We start from the raw sequence: 14,010 nt of genomic DNA on the forward strand, positions 1-14,010 counted from the left end.
TCTGGTCATGGGCATAGTACTCAACTACCTGGAGGGTCTGTGATTTGGTCAACCTAGGGAACTCCCAGTGTGGTACTGCTCTCTATCAGAGCAGATGAAAACTTATGTCATTACTAGAAAAATAGTAGGAAATTAGCTAGTGTGGGTGGAAGTGACCTAAGATCCCTTGACTAGAAGTGTTGGAGATCAGATTTGAATTCAAGGTTTCCTGACTCTGAGATCAGCGTCATGTTTTCTCTCCAGAGGTATCATACTCTTGGCCACAGGTGGCCTGCAAAACTCTTGAGTACAGCCTAGGTCAGATTAAAATGTAACTGGGAAATGTTTAACAAAATAAATAAAAACAAAATACAATATAGAAATATTAATTTGTAGTTTTCTAAGTCAATTTGAAGCCTGTAGAGATCTTGTATTTACTTGAGTTTGACACCATTTTGAATATCCTGCTCCCTTTGCATTGGTATTATAATCATATGGCCTTGGGATCCCTTCTGAGAGGAAGCATGGACAGAGCACTGGCTGTCCTTGGAAGATCTAGCTTTGAATCCCACCCCAGATATTTATTTACTATATGTGAGATAGAAAGTTACTCAATGTAATGTCCTTTCTAGCTCTCTAGAGGATCTCTGATCGAGCCTTGATCTTAAGTGGAGGAGTGATGAAGGCAGGAGAGCCACCAGGAGCATCTCTGTTTCTGTCTCCATTTTCTGTGTCTGAGTCCTCATCTGTGTCTCCTCTGTGTCTGTGTCTGAGTCTGAGATCGAGCTTGAGCTCTCGTCTCCAGTTTTCTCAGTTCTTAAATACCTCAGTCTGGTTACATCATTACATCACACTAAGTATATGTGAACTAGAGAACTATTATCTCATCAATCACACTGAGTAAACACCCTGCTGTAAGTATCCTTGCTCCAAGTATACCTTACCCAGAGTTCCCCCACTATCTGTGGCCCTCTACAACTCAATATTGAAAGGGCTTATTTTTTTCAGGAGGTATATCATAGCCTAATAGAATGCAGAGCTTGGAGTCTCAAAGACCTGAGTTCAAATTCTGCTCCTGACACTTAAGATCTATTTGGGGAAATCATTTACACAGCCTCCCTAGGTCTCAGTTTCTTTATCTATAAAACAGGGCAGTTGGATTTCTCCACATGATAGCCCTTCAGATACTGAACAGCAGCTATCATACCACCTGAGTTTTCTCTTTGCAGGCTAAACATCCCAGTTGTTTCAACTGATCCTCATAAGACATGAATTTGGAGTTAGCTGGGGCAATGAAATGATGGGCGATTTGCCCAGGGCTCTGCTGGAATAGCCTTTGACACCCCAGAGTGACCTCAATGTCATAATGAGACATCTAGTATGGGAGCCATCATTTGGAGTCAGAGTGACCAAGTCTGACCAACTGCTTCCCGCATTTTACAGATGAAGAAATGAAATTCTAGAGATGTTAAGTGATTTGCCCAACATCACCTAAGGAATAAGTATTCAAGCAGGATTTGAATCTAAGTCCTCTGAGCAGGACTTGGTATTATTATTCCTGATCCCCTGAATCACAGGGCTGTGGACCCTGAAAAAGTCTGGAGTATCCAGAAAAAAGACTTATTAGCTTACTGATATGCTCAGAAGTTTCTCCCAGTTGGGCTGGAGGTAGAAGACGATTCCTCTCCAGGCTCCAGGTAAGGTGGCTCCTCGGATCAGGAGGATGAAAAGCACCAGGTAAGGGAAGGTGGCAGTGAGCCACACTACCTAGGAAGGAAAGGATAAGATCAGGAAGCCAGAAGTGGACCAATATACACAATGGTGGAAGAAGTGAGGAACATGGCAGGAAGTATCATATGAAGGGAGCTTTACTCTCCTAAAGAGTCCAGAGCCAACTTGATACAAAAGCACAAAAGGTATTGTCAGAGACTGCCCCAGAGGATGAGGCAATACCTAAAATTTCTTCTGTGGAATAAATCCTTTTAGTCCACTGTAAGGAGTGAAATGTAAATATTACAAGAGAAAATCTCTATTACCACTAAAAGAATCTCAGAATCGGTTGCATTCTGGTTCAACCCCTTCATTTTACAGTTGGGTAAATTGAGTCAGACAGTGGTTAAGTATGATAGCTAGTAAGTGTCCAAGACTGGACAGTTAAATGGTGCAATGGAGTGATGCCAGGCCAGGAAACAGCAAGAAGTGAGTTCAAACCTGGCCTCAGACACACTTCTTATTCTATCGTTATTCCAATAATGCCCCTTCACTAACCTTATGGAACCCAATGGAATAAGGAGGTTTTTAAATGTTTTATAAATATCTCTTACTCTTGTCCCATTCTTATTTTCACCTTCCTTTATCCAGGGTTTTAATTTGGTGTGGGAGGATTAACAGTAGCTCTGGGGGAGCCTGATCAGGGTGTGAGTGGGTTCAGCTACCTTCCCAGAAGTCTTCACTCCTTTCCATAGGCTGAAGTAGACAGTTGTGAAGATGAGGAAGAGACACAGCAGAAGCTGCCATCGGATGCCTCCTGGATCTTGCAGGCCACCTGACTTCTGAATCTCCAAGACCCTTCGCCTGTTGAGGAATCACCTGAGATGCTAAATCACTCTTTGAGCCCCAGCACTTGAGTACCCCTCTCCCAGACAGTAAAAGAACGTTAAGCACCAAGGTTAAGGAATGATAAAGACGAACAAGGAAAATCCCTGACTAAAATCATATGGAGGGACTAGTATCGATATCAGAACCAAGGACAGATCCTTGGTATTCTGACTCCAGTCTTGGCTGTATTTTGTTGGTTACACCTTGAATCCTCTGCATAGAACAAGCTTTGTAGGAGGTTTGACATCATCCTGGGGCATTAGAGCCCCTGACCGTAAAATTCACTAAGTAATTAGTACTTTGAAGGGTTTGGGATTTTTCAAAAAGTGCTTTATACTTCTTCATTTAACTCAGTCTCTTCTGATCTTTAATTACAGTCTATTGAGGTAACCCAAGCAGGAATTCTTTCTTTTTGTCAGATGAAAAAACAGACATCAAGAGACTACAGGATTCTACTGTCATAGATCTAACTAGATCTGGAAGGAAACTTGGGGCTCTTTAGTCCAAACTTTTCATTTTTACAAAGGAAGGAACTTAACTCAGGGTGGTGAAATGATTTGTCAAGAGTTCACATAGTAATTTTCAGAGTTCTTCCTGATTCTAAAACTCTTTCACTATGCTATATCGTCTAATTCCCTCATTTTCCAGATGAGAAAAGAGATCTAGGGTGATTATCCACAGTCACTAAGCTGGTGAAAGCCAGGATGAGAAATCAAATCATAGAGTCACAGAATGTCAGAGAATCACAGGACTTCAAAAGCTATCTAGTCCAACCTATCCCTGAACACAGGTCCTTTATACACCACCCAAAAAATGATTATCCAGCCATTGCTTTAAGAATAAGGGAGGAGCAACCCTTTGATTTCCGAGGCAGCTCATTCCACTTTTAGAATATAGATTGATGCAAGAATAATTATATTCTTCATTCTCATTGTCCTAGAGCTTCCATAATATGGAATAATGTAGTACAAAGAAAAGATCACTGGATTTGGAGTCAAAGGATCTAGATTTGAATCCTAGCTCTTCCACTTTATTCCTTGTGTGACATTGTATGGGTAACTGAATCTCTTTGAGTTTCCATTTCCTCATTTGTAAAGTGAGAATGATGGAATAGATGAACTCTAAGATCCTTTCCAGTTTAGAATTTTTGATTTCATATACTTCCAGGTTATTGACAGCACCAAAAAGTGCATATATACAAAAATGCCAATAGACATGTTATTTATGATAATAAAAATCTAGGAACAAAATGTGTACCCAACAATTTTGGAACAACTGATCAATTTTGATCTGTGAAGGTAAAAGGATGTGAATAATTCAAGGAAGCATGGCAAGATGTTTAAAATGATGCCAAATAAAGAACACTGAGATGTAACAAAGTATGGTCTGTTTTGGTTCTCAGCATTTAGTTCCAGTTGGCCAAAGGATTCTTCCCTCTTTTCTGATAATAATGAAAAAATAACAGCTTTTTTTTTTAAATGGAGCAGCCAATTTATGGAAAAGCATAATGTGGATCATTTGGGATAAGCAGGTATGGAAGCATTATGATTTGTATCATAAGAGGAATACCTTCATAGACCCATTAGAATATTGTCATACTCTGTAAAGGAATTTCTTTGGGGGTTTGTTGATTGAGTATCTATTGTACTGAAAAAATGTACTGAGAAAAAAAAATAACTGCAACATTGAAAAAAAGAGGTTATCCTATCTCTTGAAGTCTTCAAGTGAAGGGGACCACCACCTCTGTGAGAATTTTCTGATATCAGAATTAAATTCTAATTTTTTCTAAATTTCTAAAATTAAATCTAATTTTTTTTACCACTTCTCCCCATGGCTCCTACTTCTCCCTTTTAGAACCAAGCAGAAGACGTGTAATTTTTTTTTTACTTGACAATTCATTAGATAGTAGAAACTCTCTAGTGAGGTGGTACTTAGTATCTTCAAAGTCAATTTATTCCATTTTGGAATAGTTTTGATTGCCTGGAAGTTTTTGACATCTGACCTAAACCTAGCTCTCTGCAACTAGCTCAGATGCCGTCTAATCCAATCTATACACAAAAAGAATGCGTGCTATAACAAGCATTGAAGATCTCCAGAGAGGGGAGCCCATTTGTGATCTACTGAGTAGTGTTCCCCAACCCTACTGGGGAGTTTAGAGAGGAAGAGCTTTCAAACATCTTGGATTCTTCCATTCCATCCTTGTTTCCCTCAGCTTCTCCACACCCCACTGCCTGCTCTGGATCCCTATTTGCCTCTGCTCCCAGCACTACTCACATGTAAAACTCCTCAGCAGGTGAGTGAGAGAAGTTGCTCCAGGTGACATTTCTGTGACCAAAGTAGTTGATACAGTTTGGGGTGTTCCAAGGATTGTGGCAGTGGATCCAGGGCAGCGAGGTGCCCATCGAGGAGTAGAAGTAGTAGAAGGCCCAAGCAATGATGGTGTTGTAATAAAAGGCGACATAGAGGTCAATGATGCAGACAGCATACCCGATCCCTGCACCAGGAAAGAGAAACCTCAGAGGGTTTAGTAGAAGAAAGCAAGCACCAATTAAGGGTCTGACTTTTGGGACCAAGGTACTGTGCTAGGGGATAGAGATACAACAGCAAAATTAAGGAGGACCTCATATTACAGATAAGGAAACTGAGGCCCAGAGAGGGTAAATCCAGGAATAAAACCCAGATTTTTTTATTCTAATAACAATGCCTTATATACACTAGAGCATCCTAAATCAACTCCTCAGTAAAACTGAGCATCAGGTAAAGTTTTCTTTGGGTGTTCATCAGTCTTTCCTTTTTAGTTCCTTTTTCTTCCTCTTTCCAACCTCTCTTTTTGCTTCATTCTGAGTCCCTCATAGGGCACCACTGCAGTGGCCAGCTCATTTTTACTTCCTTCCAAAGTATTATCTGATGAATTTAATCCTTTCTTTCTTTCTTTCTTTCTTTCTTTCTTTCTTTCTTTCTTTCTTTCTTTGCCCAGGGTCACACAGCCAGGAAGTGTTAAGTGTCTGAGACTCAGGTCCTCCTGACTTCAAGGCTAGTGCTCTATCCATTGCACCTAGCTGCCCCAGTTTAATTTATTCTTAAAGATTTCCCAAGTCAGAAAGGCTACCTTTGAAACGTCATGCCTTTCAGCCTACATGACAGATTGGGGACACCACTCCTGGACCCAACACTCAGCTCTTACGTCCTCACCTTTGAAAATAGGACAGATGTGCTTCCATATGGGGATGACTCCCATGTGATGGTATTGTCCCAGAGCCAACTCCATGTAGAAGAGGGGAATCCCCCCAAACACAGCCATCAGTACATAGGGGATGAGGAAGGCACCTGGTTGAGATGAGGTAAGGACAAGAGTTGGGTGTTTGGAGTTGTAGCTTTGTAAACTCCCCCCCCCACTCTATTCACCCATTCTCTTTTCTTTTCTACTAGTCTGGTATGGCTTCCTTGACCAAATCTTCTTGACATTCATTATTAACCAGATCTTTGATGATAAAGCAGCAATTGTAGCCCTCCTGTTATTGATTAAATAGTTATTGTGCCATGAATATCTCAGATCTCAAAAGTATCTTGGTAATTGGGTAGGCATTGAGAGAGACAGCCAAAAATTCCTAGGATCAAAGACCCAAAGAGCTGAAAAGGACCTCTATGCCCTTAGAGATAAGAAAGATAGAGATCTTAGAGATAAGAAAGCTGAGGCCTGAGGAAGATAGTAAATGTCAGAGGTCACACAGCCTGGCAATTTCTTACAAATCCAGAGGAAACTCAATATAGCAGCAGTAATTTCTATTAGTGATGCATGGGACATGTTACATCTTCTTAAATAATAATTGGTATCAACTTGTGGTTTCAACAGTTTAATGAATTCCCAAAGAAGAAACTCCCTTGACTAATGCCAATTGGCATCTGAAACCTAGAGAATTGCTTGGGGGAACTGAGAGGTCAAGTTACTTTCCCAGAGAGACACAGCAGTATGGATCTGAGATCGAACCTGAAACCGTCTTTCCTGACTTTGAAGGCAGCTATCCAAATAATTTACATTTCTCTTTCATTAATTTTATTTTGTTTCCCCCTATCCCTGCTAATTCTTCTGCTTTAATTCTGCTCCTTAAATTGCATTGCTATTACTTAAACTTTCCCCCACTCATGGATCTCTCCCTTGTCTTCTTCTCTCCCTCCCTTCTTCCTTCCTTCCTTCCTTCCTTCCTTCCTTTCTTTCTTTCTTTCTTTCTTTCTTTCTTTCTTTCTTTCTTTCTTTCTTTCTTTCTTTTCCTCTTTCCCTCCTTGATCACTTGACCTACATTATGCATAACAATCTGGTAATAAAATCATCCATGTTATCTCATCTGATCTTTTACTCTTATTTCTCGGTGTCCTTCCTTGTAAAATGAGGGTGTTGGACCAGATGGACTCAGCTTCCTTCTCTATAGAATGCAGAGGATTATACTAGATAACCTCTACAATCCATTCCCACTCTAAATCTAATTTGAGCTTCAAAAAACTCTGTGAGATGGATGCTATCAACACCCTAATTTTACAGATGGGGAAACTGAGACTTAGAGACATAAATAAGAGTACCAAGGGTCACATAGAGAGTATCTGATGTGAGATTTGAATTCTGACTACCAATCTAGTATACTATTCACCCTTAACTGATATTCACCCTTAACTGATAATTGTACCAGGGTGTTCATTGTATAATCTGTTGCTTTCCTTGTGATTGTTTTCTCAGCAATATTGTGGGGATAGTGTCAGGAAGTCTAGGGTTGGCGCATGTAACTAGTTCCAGGATATAGTTTAAAGGTTGTGAGAACTCATAGATGACAGGAGTGAAGATCTGGAAGGGATGTCAAGATCTAGCTAGGTGGCATATGCCCTCCCTCAATCACCAACAAATTGTCAATCAAGTTTTGTTTAAAGACATTCTGGGAAGGGAATTATCTCCCAAGGTATTTTATCCTACCTTAGAGTGTGAGCTTTTTGAAGGCAAGGGCTAGGTTTTGCCTCCTTTTGTATTCTTAGCATTTAGTATGGTACCTGGCACTTAGTAGGCACTTCAAAAATGTTTCTCAGTTGATCGACTCTCCCAGTTACAAAGGTTTTGCCAACATCCAGACTAAATTAACTTCTTTGCAACTTCCTCCCATTGCTCCTCCTGTCCTATGGAGTCAAATGGAGTAAATTGAATTTTTTTTTATTAGACAAACCTTCAAATACTTGAAGACTGCACTCATGCCCCTCTTAGCCTTTTCTTCTCCAAGATAAATACGACCAGTCCCTTTAACTTCAGTATTATATGATCTTTAGCCTTCTCATCACTTTGATCACAAAGTGACTGGATTTCAGGGTTAGGAGGCTCACTGGATGCCAACCACCCATCTGAACCCCTCTGGAGTTTCCTCGATGCCTTTGGAAACTGTTCATCTTGTTAGATCACATATGCCCCGGAACTCACAGCTTTTCAGGACCCTCTGTCCCTGGGTCCCATCCATGCCTTCCTTATATTGTTGGGTGTCCCTGGAAGTACTTCTCTGTGCTCTTACATCATGTCTTAGCACTGGGTACCTTCTCTCTCTTTTGTATGTTGACTTCCCTCCATTAGTCTGTAAGCTCCTGAGGGAAGGAAGTGTCTTTCCTCCGTTCCTTGGTATCTTAAACATTTAACAAAGAGACTGGTGTAGAGTAAGTCATTAATAGATTATTGACTGAATAACCTACCCAATAGAGCCCAAACCACACTTATTAAGCTCCTTCTGCATGCAAGATATTTGACTAGGAGCTTGGGATAAAATACAAAACAAAACAACTCTTGACTTCAAAAAGCTTACGATCTATTTGAAAAATAGGGAATTAAGTCAAATATATATGTAGATAAATACATATATGACAGTTTGAGCAGGGAATGAGCAGTAAGAATTAGGGGAAGTCAGTAAAGGTGTCTTGTAAGAAGTGGTGAGTGAATTAAACTTTGAAGGAAGTTAGTGATTCTAAGAGGCAGAATGTGTATGTATTAGCCATGAGGAAAGGTCCATGCAAAAAATGTTGCCATGAGAGTTGGAATACCAAGTTTAGGGAACAACAATTAAGCCAGTTTGACAAAAATATCAGACTTGTGAAAGGGAGTCATGAACAATAAGCTTGAAAAGATGGACTAGAACTAAGAAGGACTATAAATACCAGTTTCTATTTTCCATTAAAGGCAGTAGTTTTTAGAGGAAGACAATGACATGGTCAGATTTGTATTTGTAAACCAACCTATACCCAAACCAGAATCCCTTCCACAGTCTTCCTTACAAAGTAAGTTGTATCTTCTTGCTTAACAGAGCTTAGGATTCCTTTAAGGGCTAGGACTTTGCATTCCCTGTTGAAGACAAGACTTTAGATGTAATAAAACCACTTGAAGAAGGAACACAGGGATCATAGAGTTTATAGTGGAAGGCACATTAAAGGTAATCTACTCCAGTGTCCTCATTCCAAATAGAAGGAAAATTATGTATTAGAGAGAAGTGATTTGCCCAAGGTCTTGCCAGGAAAACAATGGGAGAGTTAATAGATTCAAATTCAGATCTTCTGATTCCAAATTCAATGATCATTCCTTTACTCCTTGTTACCTTTTGTGATAATGAATTTAAAACCAGTAGGGACTGTTTTCAGGTGAGAAAGCTAAAATTAAGAGGGAGAACTTTGTTGCTTAAGGTCACACAGCAAATTAGGCTCCAGTGTTTTCATCCACACAAATATAGATAAGTGATTGATATCTTTTTTTAAACTGAAGGCTAGATTCTGATGGATGAGGAAAAGAAAGGAAGATGAAATTGCTAACAATAATGTCTAGCATTCAATAACAGCCCTGGGAGATGAGAATTTATAGGTATTACCACTCCCATTTTACAGATGAAAAAACTGACCTTAAAGAGACTTGTCTATGGTCATTTAGAGAATAAGTTTTAGAAAAGGGTCTTGCTTTCTCTAGGTGGAGCATATTAATCTGTCTAGATCACTGCTCATCTAAGTAACTCATTCCGCTGACCTCATATCTAACAGTCTTTCCATTATATCATACTGAATTATAACCCCTTGGTGGGAAGATTAGAAGATTTAGCATCATCAGTGGATCAAAGTCAAAGTCAATAGAAGGAGATAAAGGAAAGCTTAAGGTCATACTTTTATCCCAGTACTGAGTCAGGCATTACTTCTTACAGCCAGACAAGGTTTCTTTTTGTTCTCTTTCCCATAACTCTCCCTCTCCTAATCACAAAAGCTCATTGTCAAAAAGAAAGAACAGTAGACTCTCTCACATGGCAACCAGAAACCAGATTCATTCATTTGCGCTTTTTAGACTCAATTTGCTATTACAAATAAATAGGGAGAAAAAATGGGGATATGATATTAACTCAGTTAACTTTGAAGACATGTTCCCTAGAAAAAAACAAGGAAATCCATGAATGTGGTGAGATGATGAACATAATCAGGGCTATAGGCGCATTGACTATGTCTGCAAAAAGAAAGAAAAGAAGGGAAGAAAGGAAAGAGAGAGAAAAGAAAGGAAGAAAGGAAAGAAGCAAAAAAGAGGGAGGGAAAAAGAGAGAGAAATAAAAGAAATATAAGGGGAAGATAAAAAAGAAAGGGTAAGGAGAGTGGAAGGAAAGAAGGAAGAAGGAAAGAAAGGAAAGGGGGAAGGAAGCAAAAAAGAGGGAGAAATAAAGAGAAGAAGAAAGAAAGAGAAAAAGAGAAAGGAAGGAAGAGGAGAGAAGAAGGAAAGAAAGAATGAAACAGGAAAGGAAAGGAGAAAGGAGAGAGAAGGAAGGAGAGAGAGAAGAATGGAGGGGAAGAAGGAAGGAAGTAGACAAGCAAGAAAAAGAAAAAAGAGGGAGGAAGAAATACAGAAAGTAATGGAGAAAGAGAGAAAGAAAGGATGAAAGGTAGGTAGTCAGGGGAAAGGCAATAGAACTTCAGAAGTACCTAGAAAAGGAAAAGAACAAAAACATCATTTTTTGCTTTGGACTTCTATACATGCTAAGGCTCATATATAAGGTTTTGCCTCTAATTTTGTATGGATGTCATTATTTGTTTCTTTGGATGATTATTGTTTATAAGTTTCTTCAAAAGGAAGATTCTCTTCCTTTTAAGCTGCAGTTGTTATTGAAGGATGACAAATCTTCCAACTCCATGGGGTTTAAGGAGAAGGGATGCTGACAATTCCATATTTTCTTAACAAATAAAAATAGCAGCTAAGCCACAGTAAAGGATGATATGCAGAAATGGGGTTCTCTTTTCATTGAGCAAGGCATTTGATATGTCTACTCAATTTTTAAAATGAAATTTTCCTAGGCCTAACTAAGTAAAGGATATTAGGGAGCATGCAGTTTAGGCTTCTTCATTTATATAAATAAGGAGCCAAGATAAATTATGTGATTCATCCAAAGTCACAGGATGGGGGTGAGGGAGCAGCAACTGATTTGAGCTAGGATTTGAACATGGGATCTCTCTCTTACAAGGTTAGTGTCTTTTCTGCTCTGTCACCTTGCTTGAAGAAGCCTTTCATAGGAGTGAAGGTTGAAACTGCATGGAAGAGAGACTATAACAATGATTCAATGTGCACAGTGAATTGTTTTATAATGGTTTTGTTATGGCCAGGAGCCAGGGGAAAAAAGAATTCTCAAAAACAGATGTGTGACCAGAAAGAGACTGACTTTCTGGTGCAAATGACTGTGTTATCTGAGACAAAACAGAGCCCCAGAAATACGGTTCTTTGTTATTTTATGTTAACTTAGAGCAAAAGCTATATATGATCATGATGTGCCTATCCTTCTCCTTTCCATTAAGTAACAAATAGCCTGAGGGCTTTAAAATTTGATCTACAAATCATGGCACTCTAGGTACAGGACAGAACCCCTCAGGAGAAGCAGGCACTGACCCAAATGACACCACCAAAAAGGAAGAAGCATGAGAACTGGCTGCAGCCTCCCTGTTATAGCAGTTATAGCAAATGGTAAGACAGATTACTGTTTTTGCTAAAAATGGAGCCAAGATCTGCAATTCCAACCAGGAGGAGCAATTTTGTTACCTGTAGTTTAGTAAGGAAGAATCAGTAGGAAGTGTGGGGCAGTGAAGAAAGTCCTAGGGTGAGAATTTGAATTCTGGGTATATCTTTGTAACTTTGGGGAAGTCATCATATCTCTATGAAATGACTGATTTTCTCTTTAAAATAAGGGAATCAGTCATTCAGTCAATAAACATTTATTGAACAACTATTATGATGACCTTTCAGGATCCTTTCAGTTCTAAAATCTATTGATCTTATTTGTGCAACAGTGGGTAAATCACTTCTCCATCTCTGGACCTGTTTCCTTCTCTTCCAAATGGAAGATTGGGCTAAATAATTCCTAATGCTTCTTTCTAGCTCTTAATCTTGTGATCTTCCTTCTGTGACTTTGAAAAAGTCTTTATTTTCTGCTCTGCAGGTTCCTACTTGGTCAAAAAAGGGAAAAACAACCCATAAGATTCTAATTTTCAGGTTTTGAATTTTTCATTTGGGGCCAGAGGAACATTAGAGACTTAGTCTCTAGATGTGAGTTCCTCGCTTACAGAATCCTTCCTACTTTTAACATCTTATCCAAATATCTTATAAGATATGAGTATCATACAGTTCTACAGCTTCTAAGTCCCTTTGAGCTTTGAAGTTATGATTCTACTAAATTGTGATTAAAAGGAAAACAAACTCAGCATTTCTCAATTATCAATATTCAGTTGATAAATTGTTGGAAACCTTTCTCTTTCACTCTCTCTTCCTCCTTTCTTTCTCCTCCTTTGAACTATTCTATTACTATCTAACTTCTTTCTCAGCTTGTTTGTAGTGTTCTATCAGAGGCATGGGGAATTTTGGTACCATGGACAGCTCTCAAAGACGAGGCTCTATTCGTTCTTACCTTTGTAAGGCTAAACGGGATGTTTTTCCAGTGAAAACTCATACTTTACTAAAATCACTCTCTGACAAGGATTCAGCAAATATTTAATTTAGGAAAGAAGTTGACAATCATGAGGGCGATTGATTTGTACCTTGACTTTTACCTTTTTGTAAAGAACAAAAAATATCTTTAACTTGTTTTGAGATCAGATCAAACGAGATGACATATTATCTTTTTTTCTCTGAGGCAATTTGGGTTAAGTGAATTGCCCAGGGTCACACAGCTAAGAAGTAGTAAGTGTATGAGGTTGGATTTGAAGCCGGTCCTCCTGATTTCAGGGCTGGTGTCCCATCCACTCCACCATCTAGCTGCCCCAAGATAATACATCATCAACAATATCACAATGTGAAAGAATATTTCTAAAGCTTTCAGCACAATGCCTGGCTTACATAGTAAGCTTTTGATAAATGGCTGTTCTCTTCATTTTTATTTTGGTTTTTACTCTTTTGTACCTTGAAAAATTCCCAGATAATTTTGTAGTGTTTAGAACTGGGAAGGAAATTAGGAATCTTCTAACCCAATCCTCTTAGTGACTAATCCAAAATCATACAGCTACCCCAAAGGGATTTTCCCAAGGTCACATTGCTAATAAGTAGAAGAGCCAAGATCTGAATTCAGATTTCTCAACTCCATTTCAGTCTGCTATACTTGCCACAAAAACATCCATCGTTTTTTGTCTGTATAGAGTGAAGAGAAATTGGTGAGTTTTTAAACCAGAAGCCAAAGAAAACCCCAGGAGGTAATAAATGTTTTCCTTTGCCTGTCCTAGGAGAAAAAAATATATAGTTTTTAAACTGTAAAAAGGCAAAAGTAGGGGTGGTGATGGGGAAAAACAGCTTTAACATTTACAAAGTTAATACAAGCACTCAATTTCCTTTAGAATAAATAAAGAAGAAAAAAGAAAGCCTTTCTCCTTACCGCCCCCATTCTGGTAACAGATATAAGGAAATCTCCAGACATTGCCCAAGTCAACAGCAAATCCAATGACTGACAGGAGAAAATCCATTTTCTTGTTCCATTTGTCTCTAGAGTCTGTGGGGGATTCCAATCTGGGACAAAAGCTGCTGCTGTCCGTCAGGACACTTCTCTGGGGAAGCCTGTCCACACCAGGTGGGGAGTCTGCCTCTGCCATGCTGGCTCGAATTTAAAGCCACCATCCGAGAGACTCACAAGAACTCCAGTACTGCGAGAGCCAGTCCAAAGAAGTTAAAGATCGGGGAAAGAGCTTTTCTCTTGGTTTCTGCAGAGACTCTAAGAGGGAGAGGGATTCATAGGGTGGACTCTTCTCCACCTCTTCATTTGAGTAATGAGAGATGAGTCTCTGGGAGAGGGGAGGAAGGCAGGGGGAAGTAGGGGAGGGAAAAGAGGAGGGGAGAAGAGGGGAGAGATTGAAGTACATTAATGGAGACATTATCCTAATGCTTTCTTTTCTGTTCTAGCTAAGCAATAAAGGCAGAATGGTAGGATC

The 14,010-nt window shown here is 39.3% G+C and overlaps 1 protein-coding gene across 1 annotated transcript in view; it reads right to left on the minus strand.

The window, feature by feature from the left end:
• Nucleotides 1–13,674, minus strand: part of LOC100927144 (sodium-dependent serotonin transporter-like) — a 33,969-nt gene extending 20,295 nt beyond the window's left edge. Inside the window, exons 1-5 of the mRNA XM_023497207.2 lie at nt 13,461–13,674; nt 5,770–5,904; nt 4,852–5,071; nt 2,415–2,553; nt 1,612–1,746 (exon numbers count right to left, since the gene is read on the minus strand). Coding sequence (XP_023352975.1) covers nt 1,612–1,746; nt 2,415–2,553; nt 4,852–5,071; nt 5,770–5,904; nt 13,461–13,674 — 843 coding nt within the window. The remainder of the gene's footprint in view (nt 1–1,611; nt 1,747–2,414; nt 2,554–4,851; nt 5,072–5,769; nt 5,905–13,460) is intronic.
• Nucleotides 13,675–14,010: the final 336 nt, after the last annotated feature.

This window comes from Sarcophilus harrisii, chromosome 1 (assembly GCF_902635505.1).
Source record: "Sarcophilus harrisii chromosome 1, mSarHar1.11, whole genome shotgun sequence".
NCBI classification, from domain to species: domain Eukaryota; kingdom Metazoa; phylum Chordata; class Mammalia; order Dasyuromorphia; family Dasyuridae; genus Sarcophilus; species Sarcophilus harrisii.